We start from the raw sequence: 20,302 nt of genomic DNA, 5'->3' as shown, positions 1-20,302 counted from the left end.
AGGTTAGGATTTTCAGAGCCACACACTGCAGTCCAGGCATACAAAGGAAGCAGATAATGATCTAGGCTCCTAGCTAGGCCCACATGCAAATGAATTAGGCAGAACTGAAAGGAAGCAAAAGGGTGGAGGGTGTTGAGTGCATTTTTGAGAGAGTGATTTGGAATGTGTAGGGAGGGAAGCATGGCCAGGAAAAGACTGTGGGGAAATCAGAGTATGAAGGGATTCAAGGTAGGGTGTATGAGACTTCAAAGCATCAGAGGTGTGGTCGAACAGAGGATATTGAGCAGTTATGGGTGTGACCCGGATGGTTGGAGTTAGGTAAAGGGAAGGTAAGTAAGTCATTGGAGAGATCAAGAGATTGTACAGGAGGTGGGATTTTTGTTTGGTCCTCTATGGGCACTTCACCAAGAATCATGGTAGGAAAAGATGTAGAAGGGAGCACAGTGGGCCAGACTTTAAAAGCCTCAACTAAACGCAGAAGAACGACCAAGAAAACAGCTTTTATTCAGTCATTTATCAAAGAATCAACCATTCAATCAGAATTTACTGAGTGCCTGCTATTTGCTTGCCATCATGGTGCATAGATGGCAGTGATGAAGGAGCATGATGAAGGTTTAGACGTATGGCATGAACTTTTGAGGGAAAGGAGGTTTGATGGTAATATCAGAAGCCATGGCACCCCTCACCTCACTGCTGAAGGTTGCAGAGAGCTGGGCCCAGAGGGAAAGGAGTTTTTCCTCAGAAGAAAAAGATTAAGAGGGAGAGGAATAGCAGAAAGAGGACACAGAACAGGACTGGGCAGTATGCATGGGAGGCAGTACTAACAAATGAGCTTACATTTTAGGCCACGGTGAAGGACAAGAGGAAGGTGGACAGTTTGTTCCAAGTGGAACTTTGGTGTCAAGTTTTTATTCTATCTCAGTGGATTCTGAATCATGATGCACTGCCTGGGGCATCCAGAGTGATGATGTTCACTTATAGCTAGTAGTTTCAAGCCCATTCATTCAAAAAATCCTAAATGAATTCCACTACCTGAGGCTATGGGCATTGCACGCGTTCTTTTGGAGCTGTAGGTGATATAGTTGTAGCTCAAAGAATGGTGCGCTGGGGGAAACTAAAAGAGCCTTCCGCCAGTGACGGCAGCTCCCTAGGGGTTCAGTGCAGGACTTCAAAGGGCCTGTGATCATCCTGATGCTGTGCAAAACATTGTGAACATGTGCATTTCCCTGGGCCAGAGGCATATAATTTACATCATCTTCTTAAAAGGATATATAACCTAAAAAATGGTTAAGATTCACTGCATCTAGTCTAAAATCCTGATTTTACAAGCACTGATAATGAGGCCTGAAGATATATTGAAGTCCTAACCTCTGGTACCTCAGAATATGACCTTTTTGGAAATAGCTTGTTGCAGATATAATTAGTTAAGATGAGGTCATATTGGAATAGGGTGGGCCTGTAATGCAGTATGACTAGTGTCCTTATAAGAAAAAGCAAATTTAGGGGCACCTGGGTGGCTCAGGCGGTTAAGTGTTAGACTTCAGCTCAGGACATGATCTCACGGTTCGTGGGTTCAAGCCCCATGTTGGGCTCTGTGCTGACAGCTTAGAACCTGGAGCCTACTTCAGAGTCTGTGTGTCCCTATCTCTCTGCCCCTCCCCCACTTGTGCTCTCGCTCTGTCTGTGAAAAATAAATAAGCATTAAAAAAATTTAAAAAGAAGAAAAAGAAAAAAGAAAATTTGGGCCCAGAGGCATACAAAGAGGAAAGTTGATGTAAAGACACACCGGGACAATAATGCCATTTGAAGACAGAGGCACAGATTGGAATGATGCATCTACAAGCCAAGGAGCAAGGATCTTTGGCTGTTACCACAAACTAGGAGAAAGGCAAAGACAGATGTTCCCTCAGAGCCTATGAAGGAACAAGCCCTGCCTACTAGACGCTAGAAGACACAAGGAAGGATTCTTCCCTGCAGGTTTGTGGGGGAACGTGGCCCCATCAACACCTTGACTTCAGACTTATGTACTCTAGAGCACTTCGACAATAAATTTCTCTGGTTTTGAACTATCCAGTCTACCTTGGGTGCAGCGGCTCTAGCACTCTATTCCAGTGCCCTTCGCAGTTAAGCAGTTTAGAACTTGGGATTGGATCCGAGTGCCCTGCTTCATTCTTTTTTTTGTTTGTTTGTTTGTTTGTTTGTTTTTCTTTTTTTTTATATGAAATTTATTGACAAATTGGTTTCCATACAACACCCAGTGCTCATCCCAAAAGGTGCCCTCCTCAATACCCATCATCACCCACCCTCTCCTCCCTCCCACCCCCCATCAACCCTCAGTTTGTTCTCAGTTTTTAAGAGTCTCTTATGCTTTGGCTCTCTCCCACTCTAACCTGTTTTTTTTTTTTTTTCCTTCCCCTCCCCCATGGGTTCCTGTTAAGTTTCTCAGGATCCACATAAGAGTGAAACCATATGGTATCTGTCTTTCTCTGTATGGCTTATTTCACTTAGCATCACACTCTCCAGTTCCATCCACGTTGCTACAAAAGGCCATATTTCATTTTTTCTCATTGCCACGTAATATTCCATTGTGTATATAAACCACAATTTCTTTATCCATTCATCAGTTGATGGACATTTAGGCTCTTTCCATAATTTGGCTATTGTTGAGAGTGCTGCTATGAACATTGGGGTACAAGTGGCCCTATGCATCAGTACTCCTGTATCCCTTGGATAAATTCCTAGCAGTGCTATTGCTGGGTCATAGGGTAGGTCTATTTTTAATTTTCTGAGGAACCTCCACACTGCTTTCCAGAGCGGCTGCACCAATTTGCATTCCCACCAACAGTGCAAGAGGGTTCCCGTTTCTCCACATCCTCTCCAGCATCTATAGTCTCGTGATTTGTTCATTTTGGCCACTCTGACTGGCGTGAGGTGATACCTGAGTGTGGTTTTGATTTGTATTTCCCTGATAAGGAGCGACGCTGAACATCTCTTCATGTGCCTGTTGGCCATCCGGATGTCTTCTTTAGAGAAGTGTCTATTCATGTTTTCTGCCCATTTCTTCACTGGGTTATTTGTTTTTCGGGTGTGGAGTTTGGTGAGCTCTTTATAGATTTTGGATACTAGCCCTTTGTCCGATATGTCATTTGCGAATATCTTTTCCCATTCCGTTGGTTGCCTTTTAGTTTTGTTGGTTGTTTCCTTTGCTGTGCAGAAGCTTTTTATCTTCATAAGGACCCAGGAATTCACTTTTGCTTTTAATTCCCTTGCCTTTGGGGATGTGTCGAGTAAGAGATTGCTACGGCTGAGGTCAGAGAGGTCTTTTCCTGCTTTCTCCTCTAGGGTTTTGATGGTTTCCTGTCTCACATTTAGGTCCTTTATCCATTTTGAGTTTATTTTTGTGAATGGTGTGAGAAAGTGGTCTAGTTTCAACCTTCTGCATGTTGCTGTCCAGTTCTCCCAGCACCATTTGTTAAAGAGGCTGTCTTTTTTCCATTGGATGTTCTTTCCTGCTTTGTCAAAGATGAGTTGGCCATACATTTGTGGGTCTAGCTCTGGGGTTTCTATTCTATTCCATTGGTCTATGTGTCTGTTTTTGTGCCATGCCCTGCTTCATTCTTGTTCTGCCCCAGTAGTGAGCTACTGTCAGTATCTCATACTTAGTTTTTAACAGAAGTATTCTTACAGTTTTCTTTCATTACCTTGAACCAAGCTTTCATTCACTTTAAAAGTAGTTTGTCAGGCAAGTAGAGTATTCAACCACTTAATAGATTTCCTACAAACATTGCATTTTTTTGAGGCTTCAGAGATTCAGCCCAACCTCCACGTTTAGAAGTTAGGAAGCCAGATCAAGACCATAGGGCTAGTGCAGGCTGGTTCTTACATCACCTTTTCCGTTCCTCAAGCCCTACCTTGATTTTATTAAGTATAAATAAAATATCATATTGGAAGAATAACAATATGAACATTATCTATATAGATTTTAAAATTTAACCATCGAAATGATGGGGTCAAATGGCTGTTCTTTGAATGAAACTTTTGCTTTACTACAGATACATGGTATCCATTTCTGAACAATTCCCAAACATTTTAATAAAACCATCACGTTTACTTTCTTATGTGTTATAAGAAGTGAGTTTTTTTAATTCTTTGCTGGATAATGTAGATTAAGTTTGTGTATATTAATAAAGGTTAGGAGATAAGGAAATCTGATCATGAACCATTACTCCTGCAATAGTTTATTAATACCCATATTCTCATCACACTATTGTTTTTACTGACTTATTCTGTACTAAAATAAAGTCAGTCATGTGGTTCCCTCCTTCCCCTGGCTCTATCTGCCTAAATGGTGCTTCTGTTTTCAGGTCTAGGGCAAGACAGCTTTTTCCCAAACTTTCCCCATTATTCTAGCCCATACTGAGCTCTCGCTTTTGCATTCCTATAAGATTTTAATCAATACAATTCAGCATAGCATTTAATTATACTCCATCTTATGTTGTTCTTTCTTGCATGTTAGTCCCATCTTCGAAAGTAGATTTTTAGCTCTTCAGGACCAGAACCACATGTGTTACAATTCTTCCCTAACCCTCAGAGCATCTGAAGCTTTTCATGTGCTCAGTATATGGGGTGATCTCAGATGGAAGGGTACCCTGGAGACCTGGGATGGGTTGGTGGAAAGGATATGTATGCAGTAATTGCTGAGAAGACAGAAGAAACTCTTAGAATATGAATTCAAATAGATTTTTTTTTCAACGTTTATTTATTTTTGGGACAGAGAGAGACAGAGCATGAACGGGGGAGGGGCAGAGAGAGAGGGAGACACAGAATCGGAAACAGGCTCCAGGCTCTGAGCCATCAGCCCAGAGCCCGACGCGGGGCTCGAACTCCCGGACCGCGAGATCGTGACCTGGCTGAAGTCGGACGCTTAACCGACTGCGCCACCCAGGCGCCCCTCAAATAGATTTTTTAAAATAACTTTTCAATATGGCTTTTGTAAAGAAAGCATTGTCTACTTTTTAAGTATCTAAAAATGTTTACATTTGTTTTTTATTGATTTAATTGTTATTAGCACCAAAGAAAAACATTTTCCCTCATTTACAATATACCATACCTTTTATTTGTCTTGTAAATTGCATTAATAGCTAAAATACTATAATCAAATTCTTTTAACAGTAGATTTTCCTAGCTAGAAAGTAACTCTTAAATGTTATTGTCTCTTTTAATTTACCTTCGCTCTGAATACTTTGTAAATGGAAAACTTTCCTTCTTGGTACTTCTACCCACTTCCTACCTTGTTTTTTCGCCAGCGTAAACATGTCACAACACTGTAATTTTCCTGGGTTTTCTGTAGGGTGTCTTTAGCCATTCCTCGGTCTGGCCTGGCATGGCAATTGGGTCATCTTGGTAGTTTGAAACTGTGCCTTTTTATTTCATTTTAGATCTCTACTAACTCTTCAGCAGCTACCTGTTTCTCTGCCAGTGTTTCCATCTGTCCTACCCCAGAATTTCTGTTTCTCTATTTTCTTGTTAAGATCATGTTCCGTATTATACTGATGTCAAAATACAGTTTATTTCAACTACAAATTGAATTTATTTGTCTTTTCTGGAAAAGCTTTACCCAACCTCGGTGACTAAGAAACAAAGGCTCTCTTAAATTACATAGTAGTGTGTCACAGAGTTTTTATCAAAACACAAATTAGTGGTCTTATTTTTAAAGGAGTGTTTAAGCACTTCCTGACTGCCAGCTCTCTTCCCACTCAGACATTAAATATTGCCAGTCATTTTATGACCATCTCAGATATGAATATTAATATAACCCTTTGAATTACAAATACCATTTATATTTATATTTTAGTTTAAAATTTTTCTAAAATCTCACTAACAGGCTGATACATAATAGTAGCACATTTTTTTTATGGTTAGATTTTTTTCAATAGACTTTTTCTTTAATGTTTATTTTTTTGGGAGAGATAGAGACAGTGCAAGCAGGAGAGGGGAGAGAGAGAGAGAGGGAGAAAGAGAGAGAGAGAGAGAGAGAGAGAATATGAATATCCCATGCAGGCTCCATGTTGTCAGCACAGAGCCCAGTGTAGGGCTTGAACTCAAAAATCACAAGATCATGACCTGAGCCAAAATCAGGAGTCAGCTGCTTAACCAATGAGATACCCAGGTGCCCCACTAGACCTTAGTTTTTAAAGAAATTTTAGGTTCACGGCACAGTTGAGCTGAAAATACAGAATTCCCAGATACTCCCACCCCCACATACACAACAGCCTACCCCACTGTCAGCATCCCTCACCACGGTGGTGTATTTGTTATAATCAAGCCTATAGTGACACATCATTATCCCTTAAAGTGCCTAGTTTACAATACTATTCACTCTTGATGTTATACCTTCTGTGGGCTTGGACAAATGTATAGTGACATCTGTTCATCATTCTAGTAGTATCTGATAGTTTCCCTGCCCTAAAAAATCCTCTGTGCTCTGCCTCTTCATCTCTTTGGCCCCTGTAACCCATGACAACCACTGATTTTTTTTATTGCCTTCATAGTTTTACCTTTTCCAGAATACCATATAGTTGGGATCATACAGTACATAGCCTTTTCAGATTAGCTTCTTTCACTTAGTAATACCCATTTGAGTTTTCTCTTTGTCTTTTTATGGCTTGATAGCTAATTTCTTTTTAGCTCTGAATAATAGTCCATTGTCTGGTTATACCACAGTTTATCCACTCACCTACTAAAGGATATCTTAGTTTCTTCCAAGTTTTGGCAACTATAAATAAGGCCACTACAAATATCAAGTGTGCAAGTTTTTGTGTGGACGCGAGTTTTCATTTCATTTGGGTAAATCTCAAGGAGCCTGATTGCTGGATAGGATGGTAAATGTCAGGAACTCAGTTGAGCTGGGCAGAAGAGAGACCTGAGCTATTAGGTGTTAGAGTACCCAATTAGAGAAACAAGTCAAAAATGGAAGAGTTAAGCCTTTAATCACTGTGGTGATATAAGCAAGAGTCAAAAACTGGAGAAAATGTCAACTCCATCTGCTTCATTTCACCCATGGAATGGTACATTGGTTGAGGGTCAGATAGATCAGCATGTATGTGGGGTCATCTCACTGTTGAAGGAGCCCTGAACAAAAGATTCTGGTAGTTTAAGGACCCTGAGATGTCTGTGGTTTGGGGGCAGGGTTGGGGGATTGAGGTGGAAAGACTTGAAATGGAAAAGAACTGGGTGCTAAGTCAAATGAAGAAAAATGTTTTCAAGAGTTCTTCCAACCCCCATAAGAGGTCCTGGCAGAAGCACCTGAAAAGGACCTGTGCCCTAGAGCTCAGATAAAGAAACCTAGGAATGAAAGCACCAGGGCTAAGAATATAAACATGTGAAAGATAATGCTGGCTAGGTTGGCCAAGACATTGACTGCATATCCTTTCAGAGACTAGAGTGCCCTGGCTATGCACCATGTCTGGTGTGGGGTGGACCGTTTGCCCCTGTGACCTATCAGGTAGAAGTTTTTGCATTAGTCAGAGTTCTCCAGAGAAAAAGAACCAATAGAATATAAATTCAGATATAATGAGGACATTTATTATAGGAATTGGCTCCCTCAGTCATGGAGGCCTGGAAGTCTCACCATCAGTCATCTGCAAGCTGTAGAACCAAGAAAGCCAGTGGTGTAATTCAGTCTCAGTCTGCAAGCCTGAGAACTAGGGGTCCTGTGGTGGAAATCTCGGAGTCCAAAGGCTTGAGGATCAGGAGCTCTGATATCCAAGGGCAGGAGAAAACGGATATTCCAGCTCAAGAATAGAGAAAGAATTCACCTTTTCTTCACCTTTTTGTTCCATTTGGGACCCCAATGGATTGGCTGATGCCTACTGTTTTTAAGGGCAAATCTCTTCACTCAGTCTACTGACTCAGATACTAATCTCTTCCAGATACATACTCACAGACACACCCAGAACTAATGTTTTGCATACTATTTGGGCATCCTATAGGCCAAATTGATACATAAAATTAACTATCATATCTTTGTAATTGCCTGTGATCAGACCTGAAAAATCACAACATAATTGCTAAACCATCTTCTAAAATGGCTATAACCACTTTTCATTACCTTCAATGAATGAAAGTTCTCGTAGCTCCACATTGTCACCAGCATTGGGTGGTGTCATTGTTTTTGATTTTGACCATTCTAATATGTATCGCATTGTCTTTGATGTCAGGTTTTTTTGCTTGAAAATAATTTTAATTTCTGCAACTACAGGAATGGGGTTATGAAAGGATAATTATTCTCCTAGTGACATTCTATTTCATGTTCAAAATCATAGTTCATATGCTATTCTGGCCTTTTATAAAGGGGAGGAAGTAGTCTTCTCTCCTAATGCCCAAATCTTGCCTTTCCATGTTCTTACTCCCATCCCCCATTTTCCCCTCGCCCTAGAAAGCCATATAATAGATGGGTTCAGGAACTCTAGGATAACTTAAATGGGCAAAAGCCAACAAAATTATATCCATCACTGGAATCTTACCCAGAAATATTCAAGATTCCATGTCCATCTGTTGCTGTCAAAATACAATGTGAATAGTCCTGCAAGTTGACTAGAGCCATTCTGTCTGATGATTAGAGAAAAGGAGATGGTGATCTTGGGTTTCCTGACTACTAACTTCCCCAGCTTTTTCACTTAACCTTCTTCCTTACCTTTCCCCACTCCGTTGCCTCCTCACCTAGATTCTTCTTCCCTATCAGTTCATCTGCCCAGATGCTGAGTAGAAATATCATTAAAGAAGTAATTAAAGATATCAGACATGAGATGTTATACTGATACCCTGCATTTACCCCTGTTGCTCCTGAAACCCCATTAAAATAACATAAACCCATGGGACCCAGAGAATTAGGAAGGAGATTACAGAGATTTTGGAAGCAGGAAATCAGATGGGTGAATGATAACTGACAGATCTGAGAAGGCTCAATACAAATTTGATCATGGAGGAAACCAAGAAATAATCCATAAAATTCCTAAAAGTAGAGAAATTGGCAGTGCGAGGTATCTCTGAAAATTGGTAGAGGAAGGGAAAAGGTTAAGACTAAAAAGCAAGGGGTACCTAGGTGGCTCAGTGGGTTAAGCGTTTGACTCTTGATTTCAGCTCGAGTCATAATCTCATGAACTGTGAGATCAAGCCGCAAGCTGGATTCTGTGCTGACAGCACAGAGCCTGCTTGGGATTCTTTCTCTTTCTCTGCCCCTCGTGGGCTCATGCTCTCTCGTGCACGCTCTCTCCCTTTCTCGCTCTGTCAAAATAAATATATATTTTTTAAAAAATCTAAAAACAAGAACTGGTTGAAAGTCTATTTAAGAAGCTGTTATGTACTCAGATCTCCAAGCTGTACCTCCAGGATTTATCCTGGAGGCAGTAAAATGGAGGGTCTCTGGACTGGGGACTCAGGGAGTTTCAGTAAACATGGAGCCCAGCAGTATTCTTTACCATCTTTAGTGTTCCCAGAACACTAAAACCAGACTCTCTCCCTCTATACAAAGTTTGGGGGACTCTTCTCTGGCAAAACCCAAGAAAAAACGCCTAAAAGTCCAGGCTCAGGGATTACTCAAGAATGACCTGTGTAAACCCTAGAGTTAACAGACCTACCCATCAATGCACAGACACCTTCAAGTTATCTCTGTACTACCCCACTCTTAGACATGACCAGATAGCCAGAAATCACTGAACATCTGAGGAAAACATCAAAATGAAAGCAGAGATCTAAACAAGCAGCCGGGAGAAAAAACAACTGTGAGTACACAGAAACTATATAGGGAGGAGGAAAAGTCTCAGAGAACTAAGAAAAACATAATTCAAAGGAAAAAGTGTAATTGAAAGTTACAATATGAAAATAAGGTGGTTGGAATATAAAACTGAAAAAGTATCCCAAAAAGTAGCACATAAAATAGATTTAGAAAATAAAAAAGAAAATTAAAGGATCTGGCCAGGAGATCCAACATCTAGATAATGAGATTTCTTTTAATAGAGAAAGAGAGAAAGAGAAGAAAGACATAACAAACACAGGATAAACAAACAAAAAAGAAAAACAGAAGGGAGAAAATCATCAGTGAAGCAATTAAAGAGAAACTTCCAATTGAACAGAAAAACATGAGTTTCTAAATTGAAAGGTCCATTATATCTGAAAATGCATGCAAATTAAGGTACACTAGTATGAACTTAGATGGGGAGGGTGGAAAAGATAAACTGGTCACATAGAAGAATGTGAATTAGAATGGTTTGAGACTTTTTCACTGGAAGACAAAATACTCTGGAACAGGGCTCCCAATTTTCTGAAGGTACAGCCTGGAATTCTGTACCTAGCGTAACAATTAAGTGTCAAAATAAAATCTTTCAAACAGAGAAGCTTTCAAAAAATTTCCTGTCCTGTCCCTAAAGCTTTTAGAGGATGTGCTCCACCAAACTGAGTGTATAAAGCTAGAAAGAAGCTAGGTACTCCAGGAAATAAGGATACAACATTTGCAAGAGGTAAAGGGCCTCCCCAGGATGAGAGAACAGGCCAGAGAGCTCCTGATAAATTTCCTCAAAAAAATAAAATTAAAAAAAAAGAAATTGACAGAAATACCTAAAAATTGATTTGAATTTTTGAAAATGGATATATACAACTGGGATAGTGTTTAAGGTTAAACTTGTGTTAAATAAGTACATGGCATGGCAAATGGAAAAGGAGACAGTTATAAACCCCAGGAAAGAAAAGAGGTTGTGGAAAAAAATACTTTCTACAAATAATTAAAAGTCACTGTATTTTTGAAGTAACCTTATTATGTAAATTCGTTAACATTTTTCTTGATAATTTCTTACTGTCTGCTCTGTCATATGCATACATTGCCCAAATTTAGCTGCATACAAAAATCGCATTTTTCCAGCAATTTCTGCCCATGGTACTCCTCTGCCCCTTTCCTACTTCAAGTATTCATCTTCTCCCCTCTGTAGTATTACCAGGAACTGGAGCTGACCCCCTGCATCTTGTCCCTCTTTTCCTCCCTCCACTGATCACTCTGTGCTGGCATTAATCTTTCTAAAACCAAATGTGATTACATTATTTCAGTCCTTCCGTGAGGGTTAACGAACACAGAGTGAAATCTGAACTCCATCCCCTGCGTACAGGCTAAGACTGCCACTTGCTTCCATGCCTCCATTTCTCTGCAGCACTCCGCCATCGGGCAGCTCAGTGTCCTGCTCTGTGGACTTCAATTTGCTGGCTGGTCCTCTCTGCCTTTGAGGCCTTCCACCCTGGGAGCTGTCCCAGCCCTTCGCATGTGCCATTGTTACCAGCTGCCTCCTATGTTGCAGTCAGTCTTATGCTTGTCTTCCACCATGCTATCAAGACAAAGCTGAGATTGTATCTTATTTCTCGTCATGTCCGTAACACTTAACTCAATGTATGGAACAAAACAGGTATTTAATAAATGCTAGTTAAATAAGTGAATCATGAAGGGCAACAAAAGAAAGAGATAATGTCAACATTTCTCAAATACCTTCTGTACCTCCACCATTTCTACTGACACATCTGTGTTTTTGAGTAAGGAATTAAAAATCATGAAGCAATGAAATAAAACGTACCTATATCTATATACCTGTATTCAGATTAACAAATAATTGATTAAAAACCTGACCTATGGTTTTCCTTCATTTGGATCAAAATTGAGAGGCAAAAACTACAAATCAGGCTTATTAAGCATGAGTCTCTAAATTGAAAAGGTTCATTATATATTATTTTTTTTTATTTTAGAGGAAGAGAGAGAGAGAGAGCAGGGGAGGGGCAGAGAGAGAGGAAGAGAGAGAATCCCAAGCAAGCTTCATGCCCAGTGTGGAGCCCAATGCAGGGCTAGATTCCACAGGATCATGACCTGAGCAGAAATCAAGAGTTGGACCAGCTGAGTAAGCCAGGTGCCCCTCTTTGTGGAAGTTTTAAACAGAGGTCTGATTTTTATGGAAGTTATACATGTACATACTTTAAAAAGTCAAATCATTCTATAAGGCTGGTTACAAAATTAACACTTGCTCCCAGTCCCCAGGCCCATGTGCTTTCTTTTAGTTGACCAAAAAAACATTTGCCTTCCATATTGTGAAGAAAAAAAAAAAAAATCCTAATGTTACTAACTCTCACTTTAAATGTTGTCTACTGACTTCTCATTCAAGAAAATGAAGCTTTAACTCATCCTTAGCACTGAAGGCCAACCCCTGCCAGCCCCCACATCACAAATGCATTCCTTATCTCCCTACCCCTATGACATTATACCATAATTTTGGTTAAATCAACTTTAACCAGAGGCAAATGTTATTACAGCTGAGCAATACAGTGTATCATAACTATACTCACACCCTACCCACTGCCAATTCTCTACTCAGATACTTGTTTACTTACTACCTTTCATTTGACAACACTGTATGTTGAAAGGTATAAAGTCTTGAGTAGAGATCTCTTAGGTTGTTTGATCTCTGATTAAAATAAATTCTGTTTAAAGCGTATTAAGCTTGGAGCGCCTGGGTAGCTCAGTTGAACATATGACTATTGGTTTCAGCTCAGGTCATGATCAGTTCGTGGATGTGAGCCCCACATTGAGTTCCGTGCTGACAGTGAGGAGCCTGCTTGAGATTCTCTCTCTCCCTCTCTCTCTGCCCCTCCCTGCTCTTGCATGCTCGCTCGCTCTCTCTCTCTCTCTCAAAAAATAAACATTTAAAAAATCGTTATAAAGTGAAGCAATAAGAGGAGCACTTTTATTTTTTATTTTTATTTTTTAAATGTTTATTTTTGAGAGAGAGAGAGCGCAAGCAAGGGAGGGGCAGAGAGGAATCCAAATGCTGAGCTGTCAGCATAGAGCCCGATGCGGAGCTCAAACCCACGAACCAGGAGATCATGACCTGAGCCAAAGTCAGACACTTAACTGACTGAGCCACCCAGGCGCCCCAAGAAGACCACTTTTTAAAGTTGTTTTTTTTTTTTTTCTGGGAGTGCCTTGGCTGCTTCAGTCAGTACAGCATTCAACTCTTGATCTTGGGGTTGTGAGTTTGAGACCCACGTTGGGTGTAGAGAGTACTTAAAAGTAAACTCTTAAAAAAATAAAAAATAAAAAAAATAAAAATTTCTAAAGAGTAGGCTACTCTGAATTTGAGATTCTCCTCTTTCCAAAAATCTAATTTAAAATTCTCATATTTCTGAGCAAAATCTACTAGAGAAATAAAGAGCATCCCATTGCTTACAGAAGAGTGTGTGTCCATCTTGGGTTTTGAGGGTGGATGTTGCAGTGATTGACGGCGCTAAGGGCGGCAGTGGTCACAGCGGCAACCAGGGAAGAAGACCCAGAAGGACACAGTCTTAGGAGGATCATAAACCCTGGGTGAAAGTCACTTTGTATGGAGAAGGATATTACTCTGTTTTATATTTGGCTTTCTCCAAGACTGAAAAGAATCAGTTTCGTTGATTTTATTCACGATTACTCCCTGCCCCAACCTGGTTTTTTGGTCCATCTGAAATCCAGTCTTATATGTTGCCATTTTATAACTGGGAAAGCCAAAATAGTAAGGGTTTTAAATAGTGGAAGAGAACAAATGCAAAAATTATTTCTTTTTTCCTTCATGTATTAGGTCTTCGACAAGTATTTTTTCAGAGCACATAGCATTTATTGACTGTCTTCTGCATGCCGGGTAACTTGCGAGACTTAAAATACACGTTGGCTTTGTTTTCAGTGTAGAGGTAGAATAAATTATTTTAAAGCCTTGAGGTTTTCTTTTTTGTTATTCTTGTTAGCTAATTATTTTTATTTTACATTTAATCCATGATTATTTGATTTATATACCTCTTTATAGCTAACTACAAAATTATGCCTATTTCTAAATATTTACTATACTTGCCCTTATATACGGAGACCTTTATTTCAGTGTATCTTTGAGGCTTCTCTGTCGCTCACAACATAGTTGGTGTTCAGAAGCCATCTGCCCTGTGTCTGAACTTGACCTCTGTACATGGATACTCCTGTCGTGACATTTTCTGCTAGGAGTGCAGCAATGTGTAAGATAATAGCAATGGAGAATGAGGCTGTCAGCTACACAGACCTGGGTTCAATCAGCGCTGTCTCTGCCGTTCAGGAGCCCGGTGGCCTTGAATGTGTTGTTTATCCTCTCTGCACTGCTGTCTCCTGATCCACAATGTGGAGTTGATGACCACAGGTTCCTTAGTAGGGATTAGCAGGACTCACAGGATATTTGTATAATGTATGGCAAGTTGCCAGGCACATTATAGATGCTTAATAAGTGATAGCTATTACTTTTTTAATTGTAGAGAAATTAAAGGAAGTCTACATTTAGTTTTGTGTTCTTTGGTAGTTATTCCCAGTCCATTTTGTCAACTTGAGAAAGTAAGTATATCTAAATATAAAATTAATTAGAATAAAGTGTTTTATTTGCGAGTTTTACACTTGTAGGTACAGTTAACTTTGAATTATATGTAAGTTATTTAACCATATTGCCTTAGGCTTTCTCAAAACAGTATCATCCTCTGATTATCTTTACTGATTTCATTATTTTTTTGTTTTCTTATTACTGGAGAAACTATTTAAACCAGCTCCCTTAGACACCTCCAGAACAGTCGTGTGCCATGTAGAGGTAGAGACAGAGAAGTCAGCTCTGCTTCGTGCGGAGGGAGTGCCATTCAGCAAGAATTAAACAAGATGGGAAACACACTACCTTGCATCTGTGCCACCCTTATAGGAACCCTGCGCGTAGTGTAAGCATCATTATCTGTTTTATAAATGGGAGAAATAAAGCTCATGAAGTTAAGCACCTTGCCTAGGTGACACACGGAGTAAGCGAGCATTCTGAAGTAGATCTAATCCAGATTCTAACTTAGATCATCCGATTCCAAATCCAGTCTGTTTTCCTAGGTACCACTTACATTTGTGTCCATCGTCTCCGAGTGAGCTCTTCAGGGTGTGCAGCTTCGGTACTTTGTTTTGAAAGCATATACGTACTTGGTTTCAAATGCAGGGAGATAGCAAAAATCAGCCTTTTTACTTGTTTTCCTGTGTCACTGCCCTGCTCTGATAGAATAAGCACTAGAGAAGGAACAGCACTGCAGATGAGTTCCTCACGTGCACCAACAATCTGCTGTAAAGATCAAAACTAAATTCTTATTCGATCAGATCCCTGCTATTTTGTTTGTAAACCAGCTTGTGTTATTCTCTCCTGCCTACTCTTAATTGGGCACGGCAATTCAAAATGGACTTAACGCTTCGCGTATGCAATTGCAAATTAAAAGTGCTCTAAACGTACAAGTTTTCATTAATAGATATAGTATTATCTGAAGACAGTGGGCTATAGGGGAGGTAAAACTTTACCTACGCTCATTTAGGTTTTCAGCTGCATTCTTTAACAAAAAGCATATTAATGAGAAAAACAGAAGTTTATTAACATCTATCTTATTATATAATTATATATGTGTTAATTATATAGTCATATATTTTAATATTATTTTAATCTTAATAAAATATTTATAATTATATAATTAATACATATTGACATGTATATAAAAATGTGTGTCTCATTTGTATTTGGTACTCAGGGAATAATGAGCAAATCTCAAAGATACGGCTTTAGAATTTAGGATTAAATACTGTCTTAATAAAGAAAGGGGAGAGAGGATGTAGATCTCATAGAGGAAAATAAATGATTTTTAGGAAAGACAGTGGACCCTTAGAAGAATAGATGAGAGGTATGAGTTTGTGACAAAGTTTGTCCTGGGGGAATTTATGACCATTGACTTCCTTTTGGAGGATTTATCTTTAGGCAGATAAGGGGAGTTCAAAGAAAGCCTCACTCTGTTTTTGTTGTTTTTCAAGTGCCTATAGCTCAAAATAATCAGTATACCAAAGGGACATATTTGGGGGTGGCATGTCCTGAACTCCCATAGCAGTATTTCACTTCACAAATTTGCACGTCACCCTTGCTCAGGGACCACGCTGACTCTGTATCGTTCCAGTTTTAGCACATGTACTGCCGAAGTGAGCACTCTACAGCAGTATTTCAGCTGGCATGTTCTGCTACCCTTCAGAGCTCAGATTCATTTGCAATTATATCCCTAGTGCCAGTGCCTAGCGGTCTCTGTGTGTCCGGGATATAGTAGATGCTCAGGAAATGTTCATCACATTCAGTGTCTGGGTGGATGAAAGGGAGAAATGAGAGAAAGAATGTTAGCTCCTTCTTTCACTCTGCAAGTAGGATATTATTAACGCATTAGTTGGCTTCCCTTAGGTGTTTTACAGCTTCTGACAGCTTCAAAAGTTCTTTCAAGTTGTAATAACAGGACTGTTGCCCTTGTCCCTCCAAATAAGTGCCTGTCTATATCAGGCCATTCTAGAGACAGGGTTATGCTGACCATCCAGGCTGCTTAAAACTGCTACAACAAGGGTAGTAATACTAACTGGCTTTTCTGTTTGCGGTGACTATTGCATTCATTATGGCATCTGAATTTTAAAACAACTGCCTTTTCAAAACAAAGCCATGTATTAGAGCGCAGAGCCTGTAGCTAGATTTCTGAATTTCTCTTGCACCGCTACCAACTCACTGTGTGATTTGGGCAAATGATTCAGCCTTTCAAAGTATTAGTTTTCTCATCTGTAAACAGGGATGATAACTATACCCTTATAAGAAGATAGTCATAGAAATTAAATGAGATAATGTAGGGAAAATTCTTAGCATAGGGCCTGGTCTCAGAAAGCCTTCGATAATTTTTTGTCATCTTAGTGGTAGTCATAATAATAACTGCTTCTTGTTACACACCTGCCCTTCTTCGCTTTAATTTCTACAGAGTAAGGACTGTGTTTTGTTTATTTCTGCCTCCCCGCCCAACATGGGGCTTGTCATGGGTTAGGTACTCAACAAATAACTATTGGATTGAATAAAGCAGGCAGATAATTTTTTTTAACAGGAAGTTGTATTCCAAATGACTGAGTTTAAGCTCGGAGAGGTTACCAACAGGTTTTGAGCAGCTGCTATAAATCAGCCATACAGTATGTCCTTTAATCTTAAGGCAACTTTATGAAAGGTTCATATGGTGTCCCAGAATTCAAACCCACATCTTTGAGTCCCGAGCCCAGAACCATTCCCACAAAACCCTCCTGCCTCTCTTACAAAATATACAAAAATTCTTTCCGGGTGATTATATACTAGTATATAATCATTATAGTATTTGGGTAAGTATGAATTGATTATCTAAGTTTTATTCATTTGTTAGATCTCAAAGAAAAAACTACATGGAAGCATTATACTGTTCCCAGCCTGCTAGCTTTTTGAATTCTAGAGAAAAAAAGGGTAACAGGTAACTGAATGTGAATATGACAAAATGAACGAATAAGGAGAGAGTAGTCTGAACAGATACAGAAAGGGTAGGATAAGTGAGTGCTTTACAAATGAAAGCAGATGTATGAAATTACAAGCTGTCAGATCAGCAACGGAAATGAAGATGATAAAGTGGTTCCTTACATAGATTATAATTATTCATTTTGCCCAGTCCTGTCTCCTTTCCCCATAATGTTCATGGGAAGGGGGAGGGGGTGAGAAGCTGTTGCAAAAAATGTTGCTTCCAACAAAAGAAGAAAAAAAAATCTAAGAATCGAGGGTATTTCTGATCACAAACAATTGTTTATTTTGTGATTTATGTTGTTTCTATTGAATCACAGTTGTTTTCCTATGGAATATTTTTCAACTGTTTGTTCTGATTAATGAAAAGGATTCAGTTGCAACAACAGGAAGTTGTAACTGTAAAGTTTCTTCACAATCAATGCTGTGGAGGCAGTCAGTGTGGCTTACAAAACAAGCGTCATTAATGGGCAAGACTGTGACAGCAGTGGCAGATGGATTGCCAAGAAATGAAGTAGTTTACATAGACCTGCTTGAAAAGATGTGTTTAATAATTGCGCCCATAATTAGGTTGATTTGGGAAAAAAAATTAAATGACAGTCTAAGGAACACAGTTAGGCTTATCTATGAAGATTTTGACATTTTTCCTCCAAGAAATGCTGCATAGATACTCTACCTAATTTTCTCGTTACCTTTAGAAAAAAATAATTGAAAGAAATTAGATTTTTTAAAACTTTGAATTATGTAATATTCATATATAAAAGAATAAATGTAACATATGTAACTTATGGAACATAATTAAGGTAAATATTATTTTATGATAATTTTAAACTGGTTCTTTCCCATTCATAAGATTTTTGTTACTAATTTCTAAGCAGCAAAACTAGAGACATTTAAACACAGACATATAAATGGCAATAAATATGCATGCTTCTAAGAGTTTATTTATATTGCAAACGTACACATCTCGATATCTGAGGCTCTTCTTCCAACACCCCCTGAGGATAAGTACTAGATATTAGATTGCAGTTAACAGTACAGTGTGCTGCTTCAAAGGCCATTTGGTAAAGATCCCTTTCCCCATTTCCTTTTATCAAATTAATTGAGTTATTGGTTTGCTTTCTTTGAATCTAAGTTGTTATTTTTTTACTCTCAAGTAATGCAAACATCTTAAACAGTATTGCTTCTGAACTTTTTTTTTCCTCCTATTTAGTGATCTCTAGTAACTACCAGACCTGTCTTGGCCTTCTGATGCATTACCCACTAATTGGGGATGTACACTCACTGATTCTTAAGGCTCTGTTCCTTCGAGATCCAAAGGTAAGATTTCCAAATAGAGTATGCACAATTTTAAGTTGGGTGAAAAATTGGTTTCTCAGTACAGCTCCAAGAATTGCTAATGGGGAATTTGTCTAATGACAGAGGAACTGCCTAATGAAAGAATGTGTCTAGAGTTGTAGGCAAAACTCACGTATCTCACTGGCTAGCAACTTAGCAGGTAAATTAAGTGGACGTTGCCCTGAGAAACTGGAACACCTATCTCTTGTCCCTCAGAAGGTTGTTCTGCCCTCCTCCTTCCTCACAACTCAAAGAATAGTTGAGCAACTACTTCTCCTTATAGCCACACTTCATTATCATGGGTACTCCTCACAGGGACTGAGATAGAGCCTCAGAGGCCATGTGTTCATTAGAGCTATCGAAAGCACTATTTCTGTAAGAGTTTATGATACAATGAAATCATTCCATATTATGAATATGTATTTTGTATTTTTTGGGTGAAGAGTAACCTAATAAAATAAAGGCTTAAACAGACTTTAATGCTGATTTCTCTATTTGAACTTAAAGCAAGCCACCAAAATTTTCTTTACACTTCAGAGAAAAAGTGTGCTCTTTTACAACTAATGTTATATTTCTTGAAAATAAGAACATTTAATGATCTAAAAAAATCTGTGAATCCTTGATGCTTTTGAGCCAAACAAAAATATTGGATGAAGTATCAGAGAGAGAGCTTCAAACACGAGTATGAGAATGCCAGGCATTGGGTGGTAATCCCAGCCTTTGGCTCTTTGGCAGAATTCCCAACAGTCATGTTGGCAGTTGTCGAACTGTCTTTGAGTCAGTCTGTCTGTGGATCCATTGCCAAAGCTCTGTCTGATCGACTTGGGCCTCCAAGTTTAACGTAAATTTTAATTCTAAAGGATTTCTGCTTTCTCCTGGGCTGTTGACTTCAACATTTGAGTATGACCTCTATTTATCCTTTGATAGATTTAAAAGATTTTATTTTCTTGTGTCTATATATATTTTTCTATAAAAATATGCAATTTGGTATCATTTCTCCTATGCAAAATTTCATTAAGTGTCAGAAATATAATCCATCATTTCTCTGATACTTAAGATAGCATACATATATATATATTTTCTTTTTCTGGTAAGGCTCAGGAGTCTGACTATAAAATCAGAATTTCCATATTTTTACGTATTTTTCTATATAAATACCCATAATTATGAAATATCTATAAAATGAGTAAAGAATGAGGTTGCTGGTCAATGAGGTATATGAGTTTTGGTCTATAAACTTAAGGTAAGCTCTATCAGTTCAGCATTAGGAATTCTTAGAAACATACAGAGTGGGGAAAACACTGCTAAAATAACTCTTTGAATTCTCTACTTATATGATTTATTTGGTTTTACTGAAGGGAGAAGTGAATATGTTATCTAAACCTATTGATCTTAGTAATTTTTCCCTAGTTAAATATGGTTGATCTTGCTATGAATCATCCACTCTTCTTGTTCCAGAATTCTATACAATAAATCAATCAGTGTTATTAATGGAATCTGTGATTTTAATAGAGTACTTTTTATCTCAAAGGTATTATACATAATATACGAGTATAATG

The 20,302-nt window shown here is 38.8% G+C and overlaps 1 protein-coding gene and 1 non-coding gene across 13 annotated transcripts in view; one reads left to right on the top strand and one right to left on the bottom strand.

Moving 5' to 3' along the window:
• The window catches only part of TBC1D5 (TBC1 domain family member 5), a 545,542-nt gene that overhangs the window by 407,087 nt on the left and 118,153 nt on the right, over positions 1 to 20,302 (top strand). For all 12 annotated transcript variants that reach the window (XM_019810740.3, XM_045037659.1, XM_019810743.3 and 9 more), the window contains one exon: positions 18,619 to 18,725. In XM_019810740.3, coding sequence (XP_019666299.2) covers positions 18,619 to 18,725 — 107 coding nt within the window. The remainder of the gene's footprint in view (positions 1 to 18,618; positions 18,726 to 20,302) is intronic.
• LOC111556414 lies at positions 15,954 to 16,056 on the bottom strand. Its single transcript, XR_002735896.1, has one exon. It is a non-coding gene; the product is annotated as a U6 spliceosomal RNA (small nuclear RNA).

Source organism: Felis catus, chromosome C2, assembly GCF_018350175.1.
Source record: "Felis catus isolate Fca126 chromosome C2, F.catus_Fca126_mat1.0, whole genome shotgun sequence".
Classification (NCBI taxonomy): domain Eukaryota; kingdom Metazoa; phylum Chordata; class Mammalia; order Carnivora; family Felidae; genus Felis; species Felis catus.
The sequence above is the reverse complement of the archived record's forward strand: the minus strand, read 5'-3'. Positions and strand labels throughout refer to the sequence as shown.